This window comes from Neomonachus schauinslandi, chromosome 5 (genome assembly GCF_002201575.2).
Source record: "Neomonachus schauinslandi chromosome 5, ASM220157v2, whole genome shotgun sequence".
In the NCBI taxonomy this organism is placed as follows: Eukaryota; Metazoa; Chordata; class Mammalia; order Carnivora; family Phocidae; genus Neomonachus; species Neomonachus schauinslandi.
The window spans coordinates 137,622,545-137,649,441 of NC_058407.1; the positions used below are offsets into that span (position 1 = coordinate 137,622,545).

Sequence of the window (26,897 nt, forward strand, 5' to 3'; positions counted from 1 at the left end):
GGGGGGCGGATGGAAGCCACAGTGCTTTTTGCGGCCTAGCTCAGGAATTCTGATTCTGTGACTTCTGCCATATTCTATTTGTCAGCATTATTAAGTACAAAAGACTTCACCTTTTAAGGGAGTCACACCAAAGAGTTTGTGAACGTATTTTAAAACCACCATTCCACTTATCACTCCTGTGGGAAAAGAGTGCCTATTCCCTATAATTGCAGGTGAACTCTGGCCTGATATTCATCTGGGCTCTAATCAGTTAGCTAGACCCGGGTAGGGAGCCCTCCCCAAAGTGGGGATGCGTCAGTCCCACCAGAACTGCATTGAGCATGTGGGAAAGTGGATTTCCCCGAGGGAAATTAAGGTGGTGTTACTAGAGAGAATGGATGTCAGGCAGTCAAAGTGACCCCTACAAGTGACTTAATACCATTATTTAAAATCAGGTTTTAAAAGTCAACTCCTTGGGCAAGCTGTAGATTTCAAAGCAATGGTTAATAAATCCATTAATAATTACCCTTCCAAGAAAAGAACATGAGCAGAGCAGAGCAAGATTTGGACATTTATTCAGACATGTGAATGTGTTTACTTTATGCCAGGCACTATGCTTTGTCCTGGGAAAACAAAGGCGATAAAAACAAGTGTAGGCCCTCAGGCCCTTCCCGGTCTGGGGGTGGGTCTCACCAGTGGCTCAGTGAGGACTGAGCAGTGTGCATGGCAAGATCAAGTAGAGCGGGCTTTGAAGGCACACGGGGGTTACTAGAGGAAGAAGGGCAGAGGAACAGTGTGCACAGAAGATCAGCACTGTGACTGGAGAACAGATCCTGGATGTAGGATTTGGAGAGAGGTAACACCAGAGGTGGCGGACTGAAGAGCTGTCCTAGCTTTGTTCTAAAGTCCTGAGGAGTCATTCAGCAGTTCAAAGCAGGGGAATGGCATTTTCAGGAGATATTTTAGAAGGATGTCTCTTGCAGCATCGAGGAAAGAAAGTTGGAGAGGGCTCCAGAAACCCAGGTGAGAAGTTGTCAGAACAGCACCTAAAGCAGTGGAACTGAATTGCAGACGGAAATACGTTGGCATCCATAGGGTTTGTTGGATGTTTCAAAACCTACTCTAATCTCACTCAAAACTGGTTTTTATAAACTTAATGAATTTCGTTCACACTCTTCCTTTATAAAATTTATAATGGAGCTTAGCTTGTTTGGATGTGATGTCAAAAAAAAGGAAGAAGGAGAAGGAGAGTGCTGATTCCTAAGTGAACACAAGGCAGATCCAGCCACAGGCCTCTCAAGTGTCCAGTTCAGAAAGATTGGAGGTGGGCTGTAGGGGACAAGCGCTCCATCCACCATGTGTTGGTAACTGTTGGACCTGGCTGATGGGCACATGGGCTGTGGGGCTCTACTCTTAGAAATATGTTTTATTTTCTTATTGTTTTGCTGGGCAGCAAAGCAAGGTAAGCTCCTGAGGAGGGAGGGGATCCGAGAGGGTTGCCCTGCTCTTATGAATAATCAAACATTGACATGACAAAAGGTTTTAAAAAAATAATGATAAAAAGTAAGTAAAGTTAAGACCTACTGGTCTTGCAGAGTTGGTCAAAAGTGATGGAGTGGGCGCCTGGGTGGCTCAGATGGTTGAGCGTCTGCCTTCGGCTCAGGTCATGATCCCAGCGTCCTGGGATCGAGTCCCGCATCGGGCTCTCTGCTCCTTGGGAGCCTGCTTCTCCCTCTGCCTCTCTCTCTCTCTGTCTCTGTCTCTCATGAATAAATAAATAAAAATCTTTAAAAAAAAAAAAAGTGATGGAGTAAGAGTTACGCTTTATCTTAAGGGCTTTTGCTTCCCCCCCACACACCCCCTTCCCTTAGTGTAAAGACAAGAAGTGGGGCGCCTGGGTGGCTCGAGCGTCCGCCTTCGGATCAGGTCATGATCCCGGGGTCCTGGGATCGAGCCCCGCGTCCAGGCTCCCTGCTCAGCAGGGAGTCTGCTTCTCCCTCTGACCCTCTCCCCTCTTGTGCTCTCTCTCTCTCATTCTCTGTCTCTCAAATAAATCTTTAAAGGGGCGCCTGGGTGGCTCAGTCGGTTAAGCGTCTGCCTTCGGCTCAGGTCATGGTCCCGGGGTCCTGGGATCAAGCCCCGCATTGGGCTCTCTGCTCTGCGGGAGGCCTGCTTCTCCCTCTCATTCCGCCTGCTTGTGTTCCCTCTCTCGCTGTGTCTCTCTCTGTCAAAAAAAAAAAAAAGACAAGAAGTAACACCAGTGTAGCAGTCAAAGGAGATAAAATCTGCCTTAGAATTCAGGGAAAAGGCTACTCTGTGCTATTTTCTGGACAAACTATGAAAGTTATTCTGTGTAATAGTTACCTGTCCGAAGTGCAGATGGATGTTCATCCTTGACTGACACTTGGGAACCATCCTTGGTCAGGCTGGTGAGCGCTGACTGCACGGGAACCATCCTTGGTCAGGCTGGTGAGCGCTGACTGCACGTGCCTTTATCCAGGAACCAGGACCTTCCAATTTGTTCTCATCTGAAAGATGATGCCGGGCCTGTTCTTTGTCTTCAGATTTTTTTTTGGTGAAGAGAGGAAATAGTTGTTCATCTGTAAGCAACAGAACACTATAGATGTCATTGTCTGGCTTCCACTTTGCTCCGCCAAAAATTCAATGCTGCCTGCTGGGATACTGTGGGTGCCTCTCATACCCCGTGTTGGACCGCTGTCAGAATACTTGGGCCGCTCCTGGCCTCCTTGTGTAGGAGACGTTCTTAAACCGCTTGTATGCATGACAACCAGCTGTAGGGACGAGCCATGGAGCGTACTTGCTGTAAGATCGATTAGCGAGGGGCGCCTGGGCGGCTCAGTTGTTAAGCGTCTGCCTTCAGCTCAGGTCATGGTCCCAGGGTCCTGGGATCGAGCCCCGCATCGGGCTCCCTGCCCCACGGGAAGCCTGCTTCTCCCTCTCCCACTCCCCCTGCTTGTGTTCCCTCTCTTGCTGTGTCTCTGTCAGATAAATAAATAAAATCTTTAAAAAAAAAAAAGATCAATTAGCGATCACAGACCCTGAAGTCTGCAAAGGTGGCCCCGAAGCACAGAGGACGATGGTGCGTGGTCTGAAAATTCCCTTAAAAGAATGCTGTAGGGGCGCCTGGGTGGCTCAGATGGTTGAGCGTCTGCCTTCGGCTCAGGTCATGACCTCAGGGTCCTGGGATCGAGCCCCGCATCGGGCTCCCTGCTTGGCGGGGAGCCTGCTTCTCCCTTTCCCTCTACTGTTCCCCCTGCTTGTGCTCTCTCGCTCTCTCTGTCAAATAAATAAAATCTTTAAAAAAAAAAAAAAAAGAATGCTGTAAAATTCAAATTTTAAAAGTTAGCAGGGGATTTCTTATTAAAGTACCCTGCAGTGATTTTTTCTTTAAAAAAAAAAAAAGGAAAAGAAATCAAATTTTAGTTTAAAAAATTAGACCCCCTACTTCTGTAGAGTTGCCAGTTACTTGTCCTGCCAGTTTTCTTTCTGTCCTTGCCACAGATATTTTTATACTTTCTTAATCCATTAACAATTAGAGTGAGATTTTTCTAATTTAAATGTTCTGTTCTCTCTGACTCAGCAAACCGTAATTAGAGAAAGAGCCTTTGGAGAAACTGGAGGTGCAGCTTCTGCGGATACGCCTGCCCCCTGAAATGTTGATGACCTGCCTGAACTGATTTTATCCTTCCCCCTGATTGGAGTTGCCACCCGGTAGCTGTCCCGACAGCCCGCCTTCCGGGGAGGACAGGTGTGGCGGCTGCGGTGGCCGGGAGCAAACATACCCACGGTAGCTGGGAGCCAGGAGAGTAACCTGGGGGGGAACCAGGCCCAGGGGCCATTGGCTCCTGTCTCTCCAGGTGCCCTTAGGGTCACATCTTTTCAGGCATTTTCTTTCTCATCTGTCACATTTCTCTTTGTTTCTTTGCTTTTTATTTGACATTAAGTTAAAAAGTGGACTTTTAGTTTTACCACTGATAACTCAGAATTGATAGGAGAAAATCCCAGTTAATGACTGTCGCAGAATCCTGTGACTTGGTGTCTGTTTTCTGTCCTGGCAACCACCAGCTTGTTAGAACCGACGAAAAAGGATACTGGATGCGAGTCTCTTTACCTCAAGGCCTTTTTCCTGTATTATCTTTTCTTCACCTTTTATATCGTAACAGCTTTTATGTTCGATAAAAAGCTCTTAATTCCATTTTGGTAGCTGGAAAGTGTTAATTCCACAAACACAAATGTGGATTGTTTTCCTTTTGGGCTTATTGACAGGTGTTAACACATGTTGCTAGTCCCCTAGGACTCCTCTCCTGCTTCTCACATTTCACGTCGCTGACACAGAGGTGAACATCGCGTTCCCAGGTGGGGCTTGCAGAAGCCTCTGTTACGTGGGCGTGCATATTTAAAGCCCACAGGCCCGCAGCTCTGAGTCTTTCCTACGCTAGCAGATGAGGACTAATACATAAACACACTCGATGTCGGGGATGTGGTTTGTTCCAGCTTTACGGTTTGCAGATGTTTCCTTGTGCTATTAGACGCAAAATACCTTTTAAGTTTCTCTTATTCCCTCTTTATGGGGAATTTAACAACAGAGGTTACAATTTGAAACAAAAGTGGGAAAAAAAACCCAGCAGTTCATAGACGTACAGATTTAGTTTGGGGAGAAATCTTGGGCGCTTTGTTTTTCAGCCTCTTGGCAGATGGGGTTGGCCCTTGGCGCCACGTCTCTCACTTGGGTTGTGAGCGGGGCACCGCACAGCGGCCCAGCCTCTTCGCCAGGAGGGGAGAGGTTTGTCCCTAAGTGGGCAGTTCCGGTGCTGTCCCCGGCACGCTGCAGCGTGGACGTGCGGGCCCTACCCAGCCCTGCGTCCCGATGCACTGAGAGCCCTCCTCCGACCCTGCTCCTCAGGACAGGCCCTGGGGAGTCAGGAAGCTCCTCCGCTTCCAGCAGAGGATGATTTTGTTTCCTATTCCCAGACCCCGCAAGATCACCGTGTTCACCCTGCGGTTTCCCTGCCAGGTAGCAGGGGGCTGAAAGCACTTTGCTGTGTGAGAAGTGTTCAGGTATGTAGTAAGCCGAAGCTGAAAAAGCCGGGCGGGGAGTCCAGTCGGGGTAGACTTCATCTGGAAAGACTTGTGTTCTTTCCTTGGAAAGTTTTCTTGTTCTGCACCAGAAAGAGCCCCGAGAAACCCAAGTAAGTCATGGGAAAGTGAAAAGTACTGGCTCTGGGCTCCCACTCATATGTCCTATTAGGTTAACAATAGGATTGAGGAAACTGGGTTATTGGCTTGTTTTAGGTTCTGTTTTTGTTTTAAGATTTTATTTATTTGAGAGAGAGAGAGGGAGCACAAGCAGGGGGGAGGGCCAGGCAGAGGGAGAGGGAGAAGCAGGCTCCCCACTGATCAGGGAGCCCCACGCGGGACTCGATCCCAGGACCTGGGATCCTGAGCCGAAGGCAGACGCTTCACCGACTGAGCCACCCAGGCACCCCTGGGTTCTGTTTTTTAAGAAAAAGCCTTGGCTGTGGTGCCAAGGTTTCGGGTGGCTGGGCTTAGAGTTCCGGGAGAGCCTTACCTGGGGCCCCAAGAGGATGTTTCCGGTCAGTTTAATACTCCAGAGCGCCCACACCTTTTCCAAGCCCTCGGGGGCAGAGAGTAGAGGCTGTTGAGCAGGGCAAACTCCCACCCCTTTGGGCATTTACATTTTCGTGGTGTCCTTGGACTCCCTGACCCCACGTAAACTCTGGCATTTGCTTTGTGCTCTGGGTGTTTTGCAGTATCATTATAAGCCGGTCATGCTGAAGAACTGCAAGCATCTTTCTTTTCCACAGTGGGAAGGGAGATGATTGCTAGGCGTAGTCTTCAGAAAGCTGGTCATTATTTTGAAGTAGAGAATTGTAGCCTGTCAGGGGTTTGGCTGTTCTTGCAGATGCCTTCAAGTTACCACAGAACTCCATTGTTGTTGATATTCTGCCAAAAACAAACAAAACGAAGCACACAGAGTTCCCTGCCTTTGGAACAGAAGAGCTTCCTACTAAGGTAGTGGGGTGGCCTCACCCAGGGCCGCCCGTGGGGAAGCTGGTCCTTCCTCTTAGCTTGTGGGAAGCTCCGAGCCCCACCCTCTTGCACAGGTTTTCCTTTTTTCTTTTCTTTTTTTTAACTGTTTATCTTTTTTTTTTTTTTAAAGATTTTATTTATTAATTTGACAGAGAGAGAGATAGCGAGAGCAGGAACACAAGCAGGGGGAGTGGGAGAGGGAGAAGCAGGCTTCCCGCCGAGCAGGAAGCCCGATGCGGGGCTCGATCCCAGGACCCTGGGATCATGACCTGAGCCGAAGGCAGACGCTTAACGACTGAGCCACCCAGGCGCCCCTTAACTGTTTATCTTGAACTAATTATAGACTCTAGAGATGTTACAGAAATTGTGAGGAGCTGTCCTCGTGCCGTTCAGATGTCTTACATAACTGTCCACGTTATCAGAAGCAGGAAATTGACCTTGGCACAAACATCAGCCTGGCTGCTAGGCTTCACTCTCTTCCACCTCACCAGTTACTACTCGCACTCATTTGTACGTGGGTCTCCTTGGATGAGATTTTATCACAAGGAGGTATTTGTGCAGCCCGGATAGATCAGATACAGAACTGACCGTCAGGACAAAGGACTCCCAGGCCGCCGCTTCCTCCCTGCCCCCATCCCTTACTGACCCCCAGTTCCTGCACCCACCCCAGAGACCCAGCTCAGCTCGGGATTCTAGAGAGAGCTGCTGGATGTAATGTGCTGTCCCTTCCAAGAATGGAAACCTCTGGAGGAGGATCACAGTGTCTTTTGTCTGTTTGTTATTATAAAGCATCTTTAATTTCACTGGGACAAAGTCTTGGAACCCTGTTAATGATTAAATAAAGAAGAAGAAATTGTTAAGAGTAATTGAAATCAGCCGGTGATTCATCCAGAAACACTCAGGGACAACTTGCTCTTATAGAGATGGGGCCGGAGCTGGAAGTCGGCCTTTGGGTTCAGCCTCTAGTCCTCAAGCATCAGGGTCACAATGTCCTGGGTCCCGTCTCTGGGCACGTGAACCCCCTCCCAAGGAGGCGCAGTTCTTTCTGTGGCCGCCGTAGGGGCTCACATCTCCTCTGCGCTGGCCCTGGTCCTACACCTCCCCTACCATACGAAGCCTTACCTTTGAATTTTCAAAGATGTCACAAGGAAGAATTGTTTATTATTGACCCCAATATAAAAATACTCCTGTGAGGTCAGACGTCGCCCGAGGTGAGGACTGCGGCCTTTGGAGTTGCTCACAGTGTAACATGATGTCTCCAGGAATCTAGGTGGCTCCACCAGCTGGACTAGGAAGCCCAGATGTTAACATTTTCATGGTATTTCTCTACGTTTAAAAGAAGTTTTTCCTTCGGGATAGGGCTTGCTCTCTTTTCCCCTAGGACTTTGTGCTGGGTGTCTGCTGCCTTCTCCAGATTTCTCTGGGGCACGGGGTGAAGGTATGGGGGAGCGAAGGGGTACCGGCCGCATCTGGAAAGCCCCACCTGAGAATACAGGGTTGTTGCAGAGCCGGCAGTTTGAGGGCTGCCCGGCCTGTCTTGGGAGGAGCCCATGGTGAGAGGCCGTGGGAGGTGAGGCAGTGTCCAGGGCCCAGGAGCCTCGTCTCAGGTGGGTTGCTCCTAGGGCCATGGTCTCACTGTGGTCTTGGCCTCCTACCATCTCTGGATGTCCACCCATGTCCTCATCCATCAATCTGGATACTGTCCAGTCTCTTTCCAACAAAATCCCTTTCTACCTAATTCTGCTAAGATCTCTTGGGCGAGCAAGAACTAGGCAGACAGACAGGCTAGGTAGGTAATATGGCCAAGGTGCCCCAGATAAGGGGGTGAACCTCCAGGCCCAGCCACTCCCCTGGACTTTGCCCTTCCTCATGACTTAGATTAGCTGAGAAGTCAATGTTCCTCAATTGTGATGTCCCCACCCCTCAGCCCCAAATAGCCAGAAATGTTCACTGGCTTTGGGTCACATTTGGTTAGAAAAATCAGAAAGACTTCACATTTGCTGAGGGCCTTAAGGGATGGATGGGGTTTGAAAGGGAAGGACGTTCTAGGCAGACTTAGCAACGGGGAAAGCGTTAGGATTAGGCTTTTCAGGGCCACTGAAGGCTCTGTCCATTCACGTGAGCAGCACCGTGTCGCAGGTGAAAATCACCTGGTGTGGCTTCTTCCCTGGTGCTCTTTAGACACTTGGAAGACTCCATGTTGAAAACGGGATGAGGTCTTACAGAGCACAGAATCTGGATCAGGGGATGGTTCTGGGAGAGCAGATCTCAGTTGGGACGGGCAACAATGGGAGGTCTTCCAGCTTCTCTGCTCCACCATCTGCAGGCTGTAGAGAGCAGTCCCTCCAGACTTCACTCATATACCACTCGGGACTTCAGCCATATTTGCAGAATACCTATAAAATTTCATTGGGGTGCCTGGGTGGCTCAGTCGGTGAAGCATCTGCCTTTGGCTCAGGTCATGATCCCGGGGTCCTGGGATTCAAGTCTCATGTCGGGCTCCCTGCTCGGTGGGGAGCCTGCTTCTCCCTCTTCCTCTGCCTCTCGGCTGCTTGAGCTCTCTCTCTCTCTCTCTCTGTCAAATAAATAAATAAAATCTTTTTTTAAAAATCATTTCATTTAGTACTTTTCTTTAATCAACTCCTTTATTTATTTGAGAGGGAGAGAAGAGCGCAAGCAGGGTGGGGGAGAGGGGCATAGGGAAAGGGAGAGAGAGAATCTATCTTTTTTTTTAAGATTTACTTTTTTTTTTTTTTTGAGCGAGAGAGAGGGTGCACATGAGCAGGGGGAGGAGCAGGGGAGATAGAGAGCGTCCCAAGCAGGCTCCACGCCCCTCACGAAGCCTGACGTGGGGCTCAATCCCAGGACCCTGAGATCATGACCTGAGCCAAAATCAAGAGTTGGTCGCTCAACCGACTGAGCCATGCAGGTGCTCCTCATTTCTTCTAGTTAAAAACACCTTAAAAGAACACCCTGGGGCAGCCAGGGACAGAAATAGAGGACACGGCACAGTTGGAGTTTGGCCCGAGCCCAGCATCTGAGCCCCCATCCCTGTGGCCTGGGCTGGGACTCTCACAGGTGCTGCTACTCTAGGAAATTGCAGTAATGACTGAAGATATCCCTAATTTGGTAAAAGACATAAACTTACAGGTTCAAAGCTGAGCAAACCCCAGACAATGAAGCTCCTGAAAACTAAAGACAAAGAAAGAAATTTAAAAGCATCAAGAGAGAAATTGGCATCTTCACAAACGGGGAAGAACCATTCCAATGACAGCAGATTTCTCGCCGGAAACGACCAGAGGAGGTGCTGAAAACCTGCTCAAACCCTGGATCCTGCACCTGGTGTTAGCATTCTGCAGGAATGATGGAGAAACCTAGACATCATCACGTGAAGGACGATTAATTTGTTGCCCCAGGGGCCCTTGGGTGGCTCAGTCGTTAAGCATCTGCCTTCGGTTCAGGTCATGATCTCAGGGTCCTGGGATCGAGCCCCGCATTGGGCTCCCTGCTCGGCGGGAAGCCTGCTTCTCCCTTTCCCACTCCCCCTGCTTGTGTTCCCTCTCTCTCTGTCTCTGTCTCTGTCAAATAAATAAATAAAATCTTAAAAAAAGAAAAATTTTTTTTGCCCCAGACCTACTCTAAAAGAATCACTGAAATAAGTTCTTGAAACAGAAGGGAAATGGGAGAAGAAGGGGTCTTGGAATGTCAGGAAGAAAAAACAGAAAAAGTGAAACTCTGAGTAAATACTTCTCCTGAGTTTCGAGTCCTGTTCGGTGGTTGATGCAGGATGCGTTTCGTTGACATGGGTCTCAGTGTCTATAGCGGAAAGACCTGTCTGTCCAGCAGCAGGTAGACTAAGGGACCTAAGGTTTCTGCCTCCATCTGAGCCAGTAAAAGGCTGACACCAGTCACTGTGATAAGTTAGGTGTATCTAATGTGATGCCCAGAGCAGCCACTCAAAAATCTATACAAAATGCTACAGCCAAATGAAACTAGAATTCTAAATAACGTCAGGTAACCATAGGAAGTCAGGAAAGAGAAAACCAAGACACAAAAAACGGGACCAGCAGAACAAAAAGGCAGGTTAAAGGCCTGACATCAATAATTTCCTTAAAAGTAAATGGACCTGAAGGTAAAAGACAGATTGGCAGAGTGGATTTATAGAAAAAAAATGACCCATATGCTGTCTAAAAGAAACCTACTTCAAATATAATGACACATGGGGCGCCCTGCTGGCTCACAAGAGCATGTGACTCTGGATCTCAGGGTCATGAGTTCGAGCCCTGTGTTGTGTGTAGAGATTACTTAGATAAATATCTATCTATCTATCTATAGATATATACGTGTATATAATGCTCTCTATATATTTAATGATACAGATGGATTGGAAGTAAAAAGATGGACAAAGATAAACCATGCAAACTTTAATCAAAAGAAGAATAACTATATGAATATCAGATAGAGCAGACTTCAGAGCAAGAAAAGAACTAGGGACAGAGTGGAACGTTGTGTGATGATAAAAGGGTCACAGCAATCCTAAATATGTGTGCAACAAACAACAGAGCTACAGTTTCTTTAAAGACTAGACAGTGATTGCCATACAATTAATTCAGCAGCTACACTGCTGGGCATTTATCCCAGGGAAGTGAAAACCTATGTCCATACAGAAATCTGCATGTGAATTGCACAATGACTTTATTTAAGACCTTTTGTTTTAAGGAACCTCTGCACCCGACTTTGGGCTTGAACTCATGACCCCGAGATGAAGAATCGCACACTCTACCAAATTTGCCAGCCAGGCGCCCCCACAGTCATTATTTAAAATAGCCAAAAACTGGTAACAACCCGCTATCCTTCGGTGTGTGAGTGGTTAAACAAACCATGGTCCCTCCGTACCAGGAAGTACTGCTCAGTAATAAAAAGTAACAGAGACAACGGTGGCTGGACGTCAGGGGCATTATGCTGGGTGGAAAAAAGCCAATTTCAAAGTTCCTGTGCTGCGATTCTGTTTACATAACATTCTCAAAATGACAAAATGTTAGAAACGGAGCTTTGAGATTGGCAGGGGTCAGAGATGCTGGGGAGGAGCTGGTGGGTGTGCCCTAGGGAGAGAGCACAGGGGAGCAGTTGCATATGTTGGCACACACGAGTCCACACACGGGCTAAAACACTGCACCAGTGTTGCTTTTGGAGTCTGACACCGTGCCGTAGTTGTGCTGTGACCGCAGGGGAAACTGGACGGAGGGCAGGACCAGACCACTCCGTGTGATCTTTGCCACTTCCTATATAGCAGTAATTTGAGAACCGACAGCAAAGGAAGCTGTATATCTAAGACCATAATCACTTAACCATAAATGGAAAGACGTCTGTGAAAACTATGTATGTAACAAGGGCGCCTGGGTGGCTCAGTGGATTAACCATCTGACTCTTGGTTTCAGCTCAGGTCATGAGCTCGGGGTCGTGGGATCACGTCGGGCTCCGTGCTCTGTGCTCAGTCAGCTTGAGCTTCTCTCTCCCTCTGCCCCCCACCCCCTGTGCGTGTGCACACACACTTTCCCTCTCTCTCAGATAAATAAATACATCTTTAAAATATGTATACGTAACTACCGAAATAAAAATGTTCATTTACGTACCACCTAAATTATCTTGTAAACCGTCAGTGGTGTAGGAACGGCTCTGTGAAGCCCCCTTATAGAGGCTATTCCTGGGGGGTGGGAGGTCACAAGGCCTCACTGGAAGGCTGTCGAGGAATCTTCATGCCAAGAGTCTATGCTGCTTCTCAGAATGTCAAGCACAGACCCTTGGCCCCTGGGGCAGCTCTAGGCCCGAAGCAGGTCCTTTAACAGGAAAGAGGAGGTGAGTGAGATGAGTCGGGTCTCCTAGGGTCTAGAGAAAGTAGAAGCGGCACCAGCTGGTGGTGACGAAGACGAAAACCTCGAGAAAGGAGTGACAGAGACAGAGGGAGGCACACAGAGCCCGGCGCACTGCGGACATTGCCTACAACCTTCCCAACACCTGCACGAGACGCACGAAACACCCACAACCATGCAAAGGAAATCACGCTTCTATTAACAAGTCTGTGGAAAGCCACAAAACAGGTGGTAGAGCTTGCTCCCAAACCCAGCTTCAAAGTCTACTCGGGTTTTCGCTTAGACCATCTGGACGTATATTTAGGGTTCTTTTATTTTGGTGCTAATAATCTTTCTCTTTTTTTAAGCCACCAAATTGGTTTTATTTTTGTCTTTGACAACATGCACAACAGTGGAATTATACTCCTTGACTTGACGTCCTTAAGTAGGCACTAAAAATGTTTACATTGAGGAAAAGTCACACATTTAAGCAGTCCTCTGTAAACATAACCCCTTCTCCGTATGTTTTCCTACTTTGTTTCATACATAAATAGCAGTTTGCAAAGTTACAAATAAAACTATCAGCTCTTAGGGCCCCAAAGTATATATAGGTTCTGGAGCTCGACAGAATGTTCTCTCTGTGATTTTGTAACTCACACCATGCACTTCCCTCAATCATGATCAGTCATGACTTATGATCGATCACAAATGGTTATCGAACTAGTTCTGCGTGTAACAGACCTTTCAATGCACTTGCTTAAAGATGCCATGTGTTCTGGGGCGCTGGGCGCTCAGTCAGTGGCCGTGCAACTCTTGGCTTCGGGGTCCTGAGTTTGAGCCCTACGTTGGGCACAGATTACTTAAAAAACAAAAAAAGGTCAAAATGGTCAATTGGCTACATTTTTAAAACAACAGCAGAGAAGGCTGCTATTTAAATATTACTTTATTGGGGCACCTGGGTGGCTCAGTCGGTGAAGCGTCTGCCTTCGGCTCAGGTCATGGTCCGGGGTCCTGGGATTGAGCCCTGCATCCCCTGCATCGGGCTCCCTGCTCAGCCGGGAAGCCTGCTTCTCCCTCTCCTTCTGCCCCAGCTTGTGCGCTCTCTCTCTCAAGTAAACAGATTTACTAGATTTAGAGAGAGAGGGAGAGAGAGCTAGTATTGAGCTCTCCCCCCCGTGCTCCTTCCACCAGGTGGGTCTGGGAAAACGAGGACCACAGGCTGGGTATGAGTAGTGGGGTCACTTTGAACGGAGCCCCTTGTTCTTGCATAGACAGTCTTAGGGTGCCTTCCCACTGTCCCCTGGTGGATGCCATGCTTTTGACAGATGAGGGCAGTTACAGCTCAGACACCTTGAGTTTCCTGCCCAGTGTTTTAAAGCTCTGAAGTAAGAGAAAGTTAAAGATAGAGGGTTTTTTTTAATAAAGATTTTATTTATTTATTTATTTTAGAGAGAGAGCGCGAGCGTGTGCAAGGAAGGCAGAGGGAAGGGAGAGAGAATCTCAAGCAGAGTCCCTGTTGAGCGAGGAGCCCAACGCGGGGCTCGATCCCACAACCTGAGCTGAAACCAAGAGTCGGACCCCAACTGAGTGAGCCACCCAGGCACCCCTAAAGACAGAGCTTTTAAAGTCAAGAATTTTAGCATTCCGATTTCTCGCTCAGTTTTCTTTCCTTTGCCAAAGGGATGTACGTGTTCTAAATACATCAGACGTCCGCTCCTTGGGGACATACCGTCTAGACCTGCTGAATAAGCAGCTTTCCTGCTGGCCCAGCCTGACCCCAGGCTCTGCTGCGGCTCTTTCCCTACTTACTCCTCCAGACACCCTCGCCCCACCTCCCCACCCCACATCAGGTGCTCGGGTTTAATGAGGCCCCTGCTCATGAGTCATTGTTTGATCCTCCCGTGTCCAACTCATTACCTTGGACGGGCATGCCTTTTCCGACTTCCCAGACCTCCACACTCATGTGTCAGCACGAGCGAGAATGCACACAGATGCATTTGGGTTTCTTTTTAAATTGTGGTAAAATACAGGGGCGCCTGGGTGGCTCAGTTGGTTAAGCGACTGCCTTCGGCTCAGGTCATGATCCTGGAGTCCCGGGATCGAGTCCCGCATCGGGCTCCCTGCTCAGCGGGGGGTCTGCTTCTCCCTCTGACCTGCTTCCCTCTCGTGCTCTCTGTCTCTCATTCTCTCTCAAATAAATAAATAAAATCTTTAAAAAAAAAAATTGTGGTAAAATACACCTAAAAGTTACCGTTAGCGACATTAGTCCGTCCGCAGTGCTGCCATTTTCATCACCCCCACGCCCCGGCAGCCACCGCTGCCTGTGGCTATGCATTTGCCTGTTGTGACCCTTTCACGTAGATGGCGTCTTTCTGTCCGGGTGTCTCACCGAGCACGGCTGTTCCCAAGGTTCATCCCTGCCGTAGCAGGGGTCATGCGTTATGCCTTTTTAGGGCCGAGTACTGTTCCATTGTGTGTATCCACGTCTTAAAAATAAGGAAGCCAAGAACGTTTGTTTACAGGTTTTTACGTGAGTCTGTTTGCAGTTCCCTCAGGCGTAAACCTGGAAGAGGAGTTGCTGGGTCACAGGGTGACTCTGTTACTCTGACCCCCGTTATATTCCCACCAGCAGTGCACAGGGTCCCAGTTGCTCCACATTCTTACCTGCACTCGACATCTTTCACTTTTTGATTTTAATGAAAGCTACCCTAATGGAGGTATACACACAGGTTTTGAGGGTTTGGGGGGGAGGGGCAGAGGGGGAGGCGGAGAGAGAATCCCAAGCAGGCTCCCTGCCCAGCACGGCTCGATCTCACGACCCTGAGATCGTGACCTGGGCCAAAATCAAGAGCTGGACGCTCAACTGACTGAGCCATCCAGGAGGCTACACACAGGTTTTTAAGTGAATTATTATTATTTTTTTAAAGATTTTATTTATTTATTTGAGAGAGAGAGAATGAGAGAGAGCACATGAGAGGGGGGAGGGTCAGAGGGAGAAGCAGACACCCTGCCGAGCAGGGAGCCTGATGCGGGACCCGATCCCGGGACTCCAGGATCACGACCTGAGCCGAAGGCAGTCGCTTAACCAAATGAGCCACCCAGGCGCCCTTTAAGTGAATTATTTTAATTAAATAATTAGAGAGGGGCGCCTGGGTGGCTCAGTCGTTAAGCGTCTGCCTTCGGCTCAGGTCATGATCCTGGGGTCCTGGGATCCAGCCCCGCATCGGGCTTCCCTGCTCTGCGGGAAGCCTGCTTCTCCCTCTCCCACCCCCCCACCCCCGCTTGTGTTCCCTCTCTCGCTGTGTCTCTCTCTGTCAAATAAATAAATAAAATCTTTAAAAAAAATAATTAGAGAAAAATAGTTAAAGACAGAAACTAAAAAGTTTATTAAAAAAAAATAGCAGTCTCTTGTCTCCTTCCATCTTCCTTAACCTGTCCTTAGACGGGCCACTCTGAGCCACCGGCCATGTCCTCTGGTTTTCACCTCCATCTGGTCTCAGGCATGTCCCCATTTGAGTCATGAACTGTTGACTTTCTTTTTTGGGCAGACAAGGATCATAACTCACTCAGACCCATGTAGTCCCTTCCATTCTCTCGATAGAATTTGTGTTCATTAGGACACTGGCTTGGGTGTTTCAAAAGGACCTGGATGACAGGTATCTTGCCTTACACCAGGTAGACAGTCCTGTCTTTCTCATCTAATAAAGAACCCAAGGATGGATGGTGGTTTCCAGCTGCCAGGGAGGGTCCAGGTGCTTTCCGTCCTGTGGCTTGGCCATCTTCAGAAGCGTTCCCTGCCTCATTTTCCAAGCTGGTGCCTCCAGGTTGGCTCAGCACGTCACCCACGTCCAGCCAGCAGGAGGCAGGGCTCCCGGCGGCACTCACACTGGGATCCGTCCTCCCGCTGTCCACTTCCTCCTCCATGGACGTCCAGCGCGTCTTAACTCATCATTAGTAACAATCCGCTAGCGTTCGAGTGCTTAATGTATGTCAGGTGCTGTTATAAGTGCTTTATGTGAATTTACAAATTTAATCCTTTAAGCAGCCTTCTAAAATAGATTCTGATTTCCTTTTACAAGTCAGGAAATGGGGCATGGTCACGTGCAGTGGTTTGCCTCATTTCACACAGTGAGCGTGGGGCAAGGCTGGGACACCAGAACCCGCCTTCACTTTTGACACTTTTCCCCAGGGACCCATGATCCTCCGGGGGGGGTCCCCGTGTGAGGGTGTTGGTTTCATCACATTCGCGCCTGGGCCCCCTGCCTGTCTGTGCTTCAGGCTGGGGGACAGTGGGTCAGGCGTGCCCAGACTGTGCCGAGGCAGCTTAGTTAATGTTTAATGCGTGGCTTGATGACCCGCCACGGCCCCAGCGCTGCCCAGCACTCCCTCGGCTTGCCCCCGCCTTAGCAGGCTGGAGACACCGGCGTGTTAAGGGTGGAAATATCCCCTGCCTGCCGGTTCCACAGGAGCAGTTTGCCATCAAAAGGACCTTCTTGGGTGGCATCCAAGACACCGTAAACATTCATTTAGCTTTTCCTTCTTGGGCTGATGGGCGCAGTCATGGCTGCACCCAGTCTGGGAGACTGAGCACGGCTGGAAGGCTGGAAGGGCAGCTGTGTGACTGTCCCTGTTTTATTGACGCAGTGACCAGCTCTGGCATGTGCACGTGATGATGGACAGCAAGGACCTAGAAGCCGAAATCCACCCCTTGAAGAATGAAGACAAGAAACTGCAGGAGAATCTGGGAAACCAAGCAAAAACGGAGGATAGCTTGAAAGGCTCGCCTTGGCAGCCTCACCTCTCCCGATGCCGCACGGTGGCATTTTTTCTTTCACTGTTTGTCTGCCTTTTTGTAGTGTTCGTGGTTTCCTTCATCATCCCGTGTCCGGACCGGCCTGTGTCCCAGGGGGTGTGGAGGATCGACTACAATGCAGCAGGTATGCCCCAAACCCCTGTCCCCGGGGTGGGGGTGGCATCATGTCCCCGAGTCTAGGGTGGTGGGTGACTGAGAATCAGCCCTGAGTGGCTGCTGATGGTGCGTCCACGGTCTTGGGACTTCGGCGAGCTGCCGAGCAGCCTCTCAGGAAAAACGGGAGCACGGTGGCCTGCTCTCCGTATTAGGAAGGATGGGTTGTGCCGATAAAGGAAAGGGGCCCCTTGGGTTAGGTTTTGGAATTTAAAAAAATTAATAAAACAGAGCAGCTGGAAGAAGAGATAGAGGGAAGGCTGTGGGGGGCTATGAAAACTGCAGGTTTTGTAGTCTGGTTTCCTCAAGTGCTCTGCGGCCGTTGCGGTCGGCTGAGCCGGACTTGAGCAAATCCGTTTCCCCCCATGAAGGCTGTGGTCTGGATTCTTGGCCTCTATGCAAAGCCACCGAGTCAGGCTTTCTCTGGACACTTCGCCTCCTTGTTAGGGTGGGAGTGCCCACAGCGAGCACAAGCGGCTGTGAACGCCGGCGGGCGTCTCTTGCGCAGTGAAGGGAATTTCTCGTTTAAGCCTCGCTGTCAGTTTTATTCAGAATTTGACACTTAATTTTGAGAGACAGGAATAATGTATGTTTCTGTGTTTCTTTTTTGCAGCTTTTATTGAAGTGTAATCTATATGTCACAGTGTTCCCTTGTTTTAAGTGTACAATTCGATGATTTTTCGTCCATTTATGGAGCGGCTATGCACCTGTCGGCCCAGTCCAGTTTTAGATTTCCATCGTCCCCGATCCCCAGCCCAGACAGCCACCAGCTGCCTTCTGCCTACAGTCTTGCCTTTTGTGGACACGTCACGTAAAGGAAGTCGTGTGGCGTGGATCTTTGAGTCTGGCCACTCGCTCGGGAGACAAGTCTGTCGGTTACAGCATGTCCCCGGTTCTTTCTGGGGCTGAACAGGCTTCCTCCCTGTGGTTCCTGCAGCCTCGGGCTGCCAGGGATATGTGGGGACCTAGAGTCTCATTTCCGGATCTCATTTTCTGGATCTCTCCATTCACTTTTTGTTTCTTATCCAATCTGATACCCCATGTCTTTTGATAGGGGGCATTTAGCCCATTTACATGCAGGGTGACTATTCAGAGATATGAATTTAGTGCCATTGTATTGCCTGTGAGATGACTGTTACTGTATATTGTCTCTGTTCCTTTCTGGTCTATGTTACTTTTGGGCTCTCTCTTCGCTTAGAGGACCCCTTTCAATTATTTCTTGTAGGGCTGGTCTGGTGATCGCAAATTCTTTTAGTTTCTGTTTGTCCTGGCTCCGTTCACTTTTTGACTGGTCCTCCTGACTGTTGTCGGCTCCGCCCTGTATCCCAGCCTGTGTCTGGCTTCAGAGCTGGCCTTCGCTGCCGGGGAGAGCACCGTAGCCCTGGACATCTGGCTGCAAATCACGTTGTCCCCCTCTGGCGGGGAAGCTGACCCGTCTGGTGCCCAGCCGCGGAGGGCGAGGTCAGCAGGAGCCATAAGTAGGATGGTGGACTCTGACTGTCCTGACCCATGGCTTGGTTTTTCTCAGGAGGCACCTCTCGATTTGTGGCATGCTTTGTGTCTGTTTCCAGAGTCCTGATACGGTTGCTTTTGGCAATTTGTCTCATTATATTGTTGTTTCAAGGGAGAGGATTTGCCAAGCTCTTCCCTCCATGAATCTGGAAGTCCTGAGACTGGCGTTTGATTTATTTTTTAAATCGTAGTGAAATAGACATGTACATTTAGAGAGTGTAACTCACTGGTGTCGGGACATCGATAACACCGTGTAACCATCACCTCTGCCCCTTTTCATCATCTCAACAGAAAGGGTAGCCAGCAAACACCGACTCCTCTCTCCCTCCTCCTGAGCCTCTTGGCCTCTGAGTCTGCCTATTCCAGGGGCCTCCGCAGAAGTGGAGTCATATAAGACTTGCCCTTCTGTGTCCGGCCGATTCCACTGAGTGCAACGCCCTCCGGGTTCATCCATGCTGTCACGGGCATCCGAATCTCCTTCCTCTTTACGGGTGAATAATTATTGTATGTGGACTGCACTCTGGTTATCCATTCTTCTGTCAATGGACACTTGGCTTGTTTCCACGTTTTGGCAGCTGGGAATGACGCCTTGAACTGGCTGTACGGGGACCAAGTCCCTTCTTCCAGTTATTTTGGGTGAAAGAGCATGAGGTCATGTCTCATTACCGTTTTGATTGGCATTTCCCTAATTGCTGGTGATGTTGAGCATCTCCAAGTCCTTTGCCTGTTTTTGCCTTGGGTTGTCTTTGTGCTGGAGGGGTAGGCTGATACTGAGTATCAGTCCCTCGTCAGATACCTGGTCTGCAGACATTCTCTCCCACTCTGTGGGGTGTCTCTTCACTCTTCTTGACAGTGTCCTTTGATGCACAAAGGCTTTAAATTTTGACTCCAGTGTGTCAGTTTTTTCTTTTGTTGCCTTGCCTTTGGTGTCACATCCAAGAAATCATTACCAAATCCAACGTCATGAAGATTTTTCTCTATATTTTCTTCTAGGAAGCTCTTAAGTTTAGGTCTTTGATCCATTTTGAGTTCTTTTTGTTTTGTTTTTTAAAGATTTTATTTATCTATTTTAGAGATAGAGGAGGAGCAGAGGGAGAGGGACAAGCAGACTCTATGCTGAGCCCAGAGCCCCACGCAGGGCTCGATCCCACGACCCTGAGATCATGACCTGAGCAGAAATCAAGAGTCGGACGCTTAACCGACTGAGCCACCCAGGCGCCCCTTAGTTCGTTTTTGTGTTAACACTTGCAGTGTATCATTTGAGTCCTTGAATGAAAGGGAGAAGTCGACCCTTACGAGTGTGGGAGTGCAGACTCCTGGACCCAGACAGGCAGGGAGGGACTCCTTCCTGAAGAGAAGGTGTGCGAGCATGCGTTTGTACGCCACCGCTCTGGGTGCGGCCTCACGCTGGCAGGTGCTAACTGGTGCTGACCCACAGGGAGCACGGAAGTAGGTGGTGTCGGGCTTGGCCAGGCCTTTAAGCCTGGCGGGACCCCAGGACTACAGTCTGTGATTTTCTTTTTCAGTCACCTATGACTTTCTGGCTACAGAAGACATAAACAGGGACAGGATCCAAGATGTTCTCTTTCTTTATAAAAATACCAACAGCAGCAACAATTTCAACCTATCCTGCACCGACGAAGGTGATTTTGCTTTTACCTGAAAAAGGAGGAACTTCCTGTGGGTGGAGGGATCCTCTCCTGCCGTCTTTGGGGGAAGCAGTTGGTGGAATTTCGGGAAACTGGAACGTTGCCCTTCCTTCCCAGGAGGCCTAGAAACAGACAGGGTGTGGGCTGTGGTCCCAGCACCCTGGCCCCCGCGCAGCTCCTGACCCCGTGGGGCCAGCAGTAGGGTCCCTGTGGGGCCAGCGGTCAGGGCTGGGCCCGGGAACAGGGTGTGGGGAAGAGGGGCTGATGTGCCCCACAGAGTTGGGTCTCTCCCCGCCAGGCTTTTCCTCCCCCTGTACCTTTGTGGCCGCCGTGTCTGGGGCCAACGGCAGCGTGCTCTGGGAGAGGCCCGCAGCCCAGGACGGGGCCCTTGTGCAGTGCTCCGTCCCACAGCTGCAGGGCGGCAGGTCGACCTCTGCCTGCATCCTCGTGGGCAGACCCGGTTCCTTCGTTGCTGTGGACTTGTTCACAGGTAGGCGGCTCCGCACGGGAGGTTCCACACCAGGGAGCTCTGAGGAGGTTCAGCCTGGGTTCTCGCCCCAGCCCACAAGATGGGGAAGAAGATTCCAGGGGTAGGAGGGAGGGGTGCCGCCTCCTTGCAGTCCCACTCCACCCTGTCTTGTCACCTCCCGGCTCCTTTGTGCTTGTGGGGCCAGCAGAGATGGGGGCTCAGTGGCGGCTGCAGTACCCGGGCCAGCGTCTGGTTGAGCCCCCGGGGGAGGGCCTGTCAGGGCTCTGGATGCACAGGCTCTCGTGTCTGGGCCTCCATGTAACAGGCTGTGGTTAGCCCCCAGATCCCACTGGCGGCTTAAGGAATTCTGTGCCTAGACGCTGGGTGTGCTGAGGAGTAGCATTTCCCTTACCAGTCGTGGGTTTAGGGCTATAGAGGAAAACAAAGAGAAGGCTGGAAATATTTCACTAGAGGAAATACTCTTAAAAAGGGTGTGGATGAGATCATACCTGGGGAAAAAAGAAGCTGTTCTGTCAGGGCCTCTGTTCGTGGGTCCAGCCATAAGCACGCCCCTTCCTTCTCCACCTCTGTGTGCAGGACTCAGCCGGGGCCTCCCTGGAGGCCGAGGGTCCACCTGTGACTTCAGCAATAGTCAGGGGGCCTGAGGGGCTTGGGAAGCGTCAGGCCCTGTCCATCCGGGTGGGAGGGTCAGTGTTGGCCCTGAGATGTTCTAGAGCCAAACATGAGAAGACACAGGAGAAGCAAAACAGGAAGGTGGAGCTTTGTGGTTCCAGAAGCGACGCATCTGACGCTCTGGCGTGTGACGACTTGGACGCCCAGTGGTGCGCACTCGGCGCTGGCCTCTGGCCTCCTGCTGGCGGGCACTTCCATTTCTCAGTGTGGGCACTGTGCCATTGCCAGCCAGCAGCGGAAGGGGATTTGAAGCCAGCACTTGGTGACATTGTGCTTGGTTTTAGGCGAAACCCTGTGGAGCCACCCCAGCAGCTTTGGAAGGAACGCTTCTGTCCTGAGCTCTTTACTCCAGCTGCCCGACGTCGATGCTGACGGGGCCCCAGACCTGCTGGTTCTCACCCAGGAGGAGAAGGAGGTGCTGCTCCCCTCCCGGGTCGCCGTGGCCCACTCACTGTGATGCCTCTTCTCTGCCCCTTGTCCACTCTCACTTCCTGGGCACAACGTGGGTCTGACCATTTGTCGGGGGACATGCCCAGGGCCCCATGCTCCTGGCACCTGCTGACCGGCACGCTGGGGCGGCTCTGTTCCTCCTGGGCAGCTTCTGGGCAGAGCGTGCACTTGGCCGTAGGTGCCACAGCAGCACGGAGGGCGGGGCCCTGTGGCTGGCGTGGGGCTGCCTGCGTCCCCGGGAGGGTGTGCAGATGCCTGAGTCCACACACTCAACGCATTCTTTCCTCGGACCAGGAGGGTCTTGACCCCCTTCTCTGTGTTACAGGTCGGCGGCTACCTCTACTCCGGCAGCACTGGACACCAGATTGGCCGCCGTGGCAGCCTTGGTGTGGGCGGGACCATGGGCTCCCTCCTGCACATCTCCCCGGCGGGTGCCCACTACATCCTTTTCCCTTGTGGTATGTGCGCCTGCTGTTCCCGGGACTGTCCCTCTCAGGGAAGCCGGGGACCGCAGGGAGGACACGAGTTCATCACTGACAGGCTCAGAAAGCCCGAGCGTGTCGCACCCGAGGCTCAGGGAGGGCACCGTGTGTCCCGGAAGCAGGGCTAGCGGGTGGCCTCCTCCCGGCTAGCAGCGTCTTGAGGCTCTTCTGGGTTTCCAGCAGCGAGCTCCCTCTGTGGCTGCTCTGTGAAGGGTCTCCACGAGAAGGCGACCGGGAACGGGAGCCCACTGAGGAGCGACCCGCGCTGGGAGGGCGTGCTGAACGCCACCACCCCCAGGCTGCTGTGGCACAGGTCGGTTGGTACGGGGGATTGCAGGGGTGGCCGCGGGGCGAGGGCCACAGCCCTGCCTGCCGTTGGGCTCAGACACGGGAAGCGGGCCTACAGCAGCTGAGATGAAGCCGGGGGGGCTCTCTGCACACAGCCAGCATCTGGTCCTACCCTAAACTGAAGCAGGGAGCATGGGGCGAACTGCGAACCCCACAGGCAGCCCGCATCCTTGCCACATCCCTCTGGCTCTCTCCCCTTAGCCCGGGAGCCATCCGCTATCTGCTGAACGTTCCAGGGAAGACTGGTGAGGACCTCCTCCTCGTGAGTTCAGAGGCCTGTGTGCTGGTTGATGGGCAGGACCTGGCACCCAGGTGGACCTTCAGTGCAGCCCAGGTCTTGAGGTACCGAGTCTTTCTCCAGGAACCGGGCAGTGCTTGCCAGCCGGGCACCGCAGCCTGTCCCTTGGCAGCCCTGGGAGGAGGCCTCAGGTGGCTGGGGGACGTCTGTGTGCTTCAGCCAGAGGCCTCTTTCCTGTCCCCTGGTGCTGCCCTGCACCGGAGGGGCCGGTGAGACCCCGTCCACCCTGGCCTCAGCTGCCTGTCCAGGCCCCATCCAGGTGCAGCCAAGGAGCAGAGGGCTGGTGTACCTGTTCGCAGAGACCCCCCCACAGAGGCCCTGTGTGAACGCTCCTGTCCTGTGCTTGCAGAAAACCCATCCTCGGCCACTACAAACCTGACACCTTGGCTGTGGTCATTGAAAACGGAACCGGCATTGACAGACAGGTTGGCTGCACCCCCTTTGAGGCCCCACCGTTGTTCGTAGCTGAGGGACGTTAGTCGGGACAGCAGACGGGGCCGTGCTGGAAGGCTCAGCTAGCAAAAGAGGGGCCTTGGCGAGATATCCTGGGTGCCCTTGGGGTGCAGCTCTTTCAGGGCTGGCCTGGCTGGGGCCCGTGGGCCTGTGCAAGCCCCACCTGTGACCGCCCCCCCCATGCTGTCCCCCTCCCTCCCAGATCCTGTTCCTGGACCTCAGCACCGGGGCTGTCCTGTGGAAACAGGCTCTCCCAGGCCTCCCCGGCGATCCGCAGTCTGCCAGCCTGCCAACTGCAGACCACCGCTCAGCCTTCTTCTTCTGGGGCCTCCACGAGCTGATGGGCACCAACCAGACAGTACGGGCAGGGCATGGACTAAGGGGACACACCCGGGCCAGGGCCAGAGACCAGAGGCCAGCCTTGGGCCCTGCCTCGAGGCAGCTGGGAGCTAACTGGGTGACTGGGTGTGCACACATAAATGGAAGCCGTGGGACCGTGGGTGGGATGAGGTACCCCGGACCACACGGGAGGCTGGGGCTGAGGTGTGCCTTGGGGCAGAGGATGGGGATCTGGGAAGAAGCAGGGGGACGTGGGGGAAGGCAGGTGCGGAGTTCCAGTGGGAGCATGCCTCAGAAGGGTCAGGGTCAGGCTAGGGGAGGGGAGTAGAAGCTGCTTGCACCATTGAGGACCCTGTGGACACAGCTCTGGGCAGGGCCACTCTCTCCGGGTGTCCGGAGCAGGCGAGCACAGCACGGCCCCGCCCCTGGGCCCAGGACACCAGTGTCTCTGATGCAGACGTGGGGTCAGCCTCGTGCTGTGCTGTGGTTCTCGCTCCAGGAGCCCAGAGACGCCCAGCACACCCTGTACGTATTCCATCCCAGTCTGCCTGGCATCCTGCTGGAGCTGGCTAACTTCTCTGCCAACATCGTCGCCTTCCAAGGTGAGTGCGCCTCCCGGGGGCTGGGGCTGCGCCTGTCGTCGGCTCGGCTCTGGCTGCTCCCGAGCGCCCTGACGGCCCGTCTCTCCCGTAGCGGTCCTGTTCGAGCCAAGCCGCCATGCTGCCTGCGTCCTCCTGATGGGCCCGGCTAGCCCAGATACGCCTGGCATGGTCTCCGTGGCCAAGCACAAGGTGCGGGACCTTGTCCCGAGCGGTAGGGTGGTTCGCCTGGCCGAGGGCGGGCCCGACAGCGACCAGGCTGTCCGGGACCGGTTCTCCCGCCTGCGGTACCGGAGTGAGGCCTAGAGGCCTGGCGGGCAGCGCATGTGGGAGAGGCTCCAGCTGCTGGGAAGTCGGTCTTTCACTGGGTTTGCACTGACTCCCTACTCCTGATCCTGGGGTTCCCGTCCTATGCAGGGACGCACATGGGTGAGGGGATACCCAGGCCTCTCCCCTCCTGCGCAGCACGTCCCCAACAGGTCCTCACTCTGCCCCACTGGGGTCGCACTCCAGGCCGCCTGCCTTCATCGTAGTCTCGCTGGGCCCTACAGCACCACCCTCCCTCGTTCCTGTCTGCACATCCTCCTGGGGCCTGGGAGGGTGGTTGGCCTGGGGTGGCCTCAGGGCAGCAGCTGGGCACTTGAGGCCGTTCCAGCCTCTGGCCTGGTTAGTGGAAACTTGCCCAGGGGTTCCTCTCTGACGGGCGGAGGAATAGGGCTGCCGTGCACTGTAAGGCCATCCTGCTGCTCATGGATGCCCCAGGGGCGTTTCTGTCCCTGTGCTGGCCACGTGTGCTGTGAACGTCCTGAGGAACTGGCCAGAGGGCGCACGTCGCGGTCAGTTTGCACCCCCTCAGTACACACTGGAGCTGCTTTTCCCTTGGGGGTCCCCACACCCCTGGCCGGTGCCTGGCCCCCTCCTGGTGCTCGGACGCCCCCAGCAGTCGGTGTCACCTGATGCGGGACTCACCTTTGTGCCTTGCTGTGGTGCTCCTTGTGGCTCACTGTGCCCTGATGACCCCGGGTCCCGCAGGAAGAAACCGGAATAAATGGTTTGCACTGTCTGAAAGGGCACGTGTGTTCCTCATGTGTCTGCTCCAAAGGGGTAAAGTGGATTTGGTGCTGGCCAGGCTGCTGGCAGAGATGGGGAACCCTCTACGAGGGTCTCAGGGTGTCCCCCCACTCGCCCAGTCAGAAATGGGGCCCCGAGGACTTTTTCTGCATGGCCTCTACGTGCAGCTCAGGTCTGAAGATCCGCTGCCCCCCGCCCAGTCACCCTGGTTCAAGTCAGGAACCCAGCCTGTGGACGTGGGTGTGTGCCCATCAGGACAAGCAGGGGTCCCTGAGGGGTGCAGCGGCCCAGGCGGCAGGAGCCTGGGGAGGGGGGGGACTCTGCCAAGGAGCAGGACCCTCGTCACTGTGAGAAGCTGCTGCCCAGCCCACACGGCCTCAGGAACAGGGTGCAGTGACAAGTCCACAGATGAAAATCCCTGGGGGTAGGGCAGGGCTAGGGGCCATAGCAGGGCCCCTCAGCGTCCCGGGGCCCACCGCAGTGCATGGAGGGACCACCCTGCAGGTCCTCAGACCGTGGGCAGGAGCTAGAGGCGGGCCCAGGAGATGCCCGCACTGGTGGGCATCGTGCAGCCTGGACTTGCAAATAAAGCAGCCGTGCCCACGGTCCCTCTGGGGCTCTGATCCATGCCAGGCTCCCTGTGACTCAGGCCTTAGGGCACAACTGGCCAGAAGATGCTGGGCTGAACACCAAGAGCCTCCTTTCTCCCCACGACCTCCCGGGACTCAGGTTCCTGACTCCCCTGGAGCACTCAGGCGTCCTTGTCCAGCCAGAGCACAGACGGCATTCCCCACTGTCCCCTCCGAAGACCACCGAGTCTGCAGCCTGAGTCCAGCCTGAAAGCTCGGTCCCCTCTGCTGTGGACCCACTGATGTGGGACCCTCCGTGACCAATGCTGTTGATACCCGAACTCCCCCCACTGTCCACCACCACTGCCCAGCTTGCACGCGCCTCACACCTCAAGCCACACGGACCACATGCCTCACACGCACAACCATGCATGACTCGCACCTACCATATGCCTCACGCACACCGCATACCTCACATCACATGCCTTACGCACATGTGCCTCACATCTATCACGTCTCACGCACACATGCCTCACATCTACCACGTGCCTCACACGCACACATGCCTAACGCCTACCATATGCCTCACACACACACCGCATGCCTCACGCCTACCATATGCCTCATGCACACTGCAGGCCTACCACATGCCTCACATGCACACACGCCTCACACGCACACCACACATACCTCACGCCTACCACATGCCTGACATGCATACTATGCATGCCCCACGTGCACACCACATGCCTCAAGCCTTCCACATGCCTCACACTCCTACCACATGCCTCACATACACCACGCATGCCTCACATAACTGCATGCCTCATACACCATGCACACCTCACGTAACCGCATGCCTCATGCCTACCACATGCCTCACACGTCTCACGCCTACTGTATGCTTCACATGCACACCACATGCCTCACACCTACCATATGCCTCACATGCACAGCACATGCCTCACATGCCTACCACGACTCTCACATATACCACACACGCCTCACGCCTACCACATGCCTCACATACCTCACACCTACCACATGCCTCACACCACATACCTCACGTCTACCACGCCTCACACACCCACCACATGCC

At 52.8% G+C, this 26,897-nt stretch overlaps 1 protein-coding gene across 2 annotated transcripts in view; it reads left to right on the forward strand.

Moving 5' to 3' along the window:
- The window catches only part of FAM234A (family with sequence similarity 234 member A), a 27,875-nt gene extending 2,654 nt beyond the window's left edge, over positions 1-25,221 (forward strand). The window contains exons 2-12 of one of the 2 annotated variants that reach the window (XM_021698123.1): positions 16,545-16,837; positions 19,905-20,021; positions 20,326-20,517; positions 21,474-21,604; positions 21,965-22,097; positions 22,302-22,434; positions 22,671-22,811; positions 23,117-23,192; positions 23,423-23,578; positions 24,059-24,161; positions 24,253-25,221. In XM_021698123.1, the coding sequence (XP_021553798.1) occupies positions 16,570-16,837; positions 19,905-20,021; positions 20,326-20,517; positions 21,474-21,604; positions 21,965-22,097; positions 22,302-22,434; positions 22,671-22,811; positions 23,117-23,192; positions 23,423-23,578; positions 24,059-24,161; positions 24,253-24,464 (1,662 nt within the window). In that variant the 5' untranslated portion in view covers positions 16,545-16,569 and the 3' untranslated portion in view covers positions 24,465-25,221. The remainder of the gene's footprint in view (positions 1-16,544; positions 16,838-19,904; positions 20,022-20,325; positions 20,518-21,473; positions 21,605-21,964; positions 22,098-22,301; positions 22,435-22,670; positions 22,812-23,116; positions 23,193-23,422; positions 23,579-24,058; positions 24,162-24,252) is intronic. The other variant, XM_021698124.1, reaches the window with a different exon arrangement.
- The last annotated feature ends 1,676 nt before the right edge of the window (positions 25,222-26,897 follow it).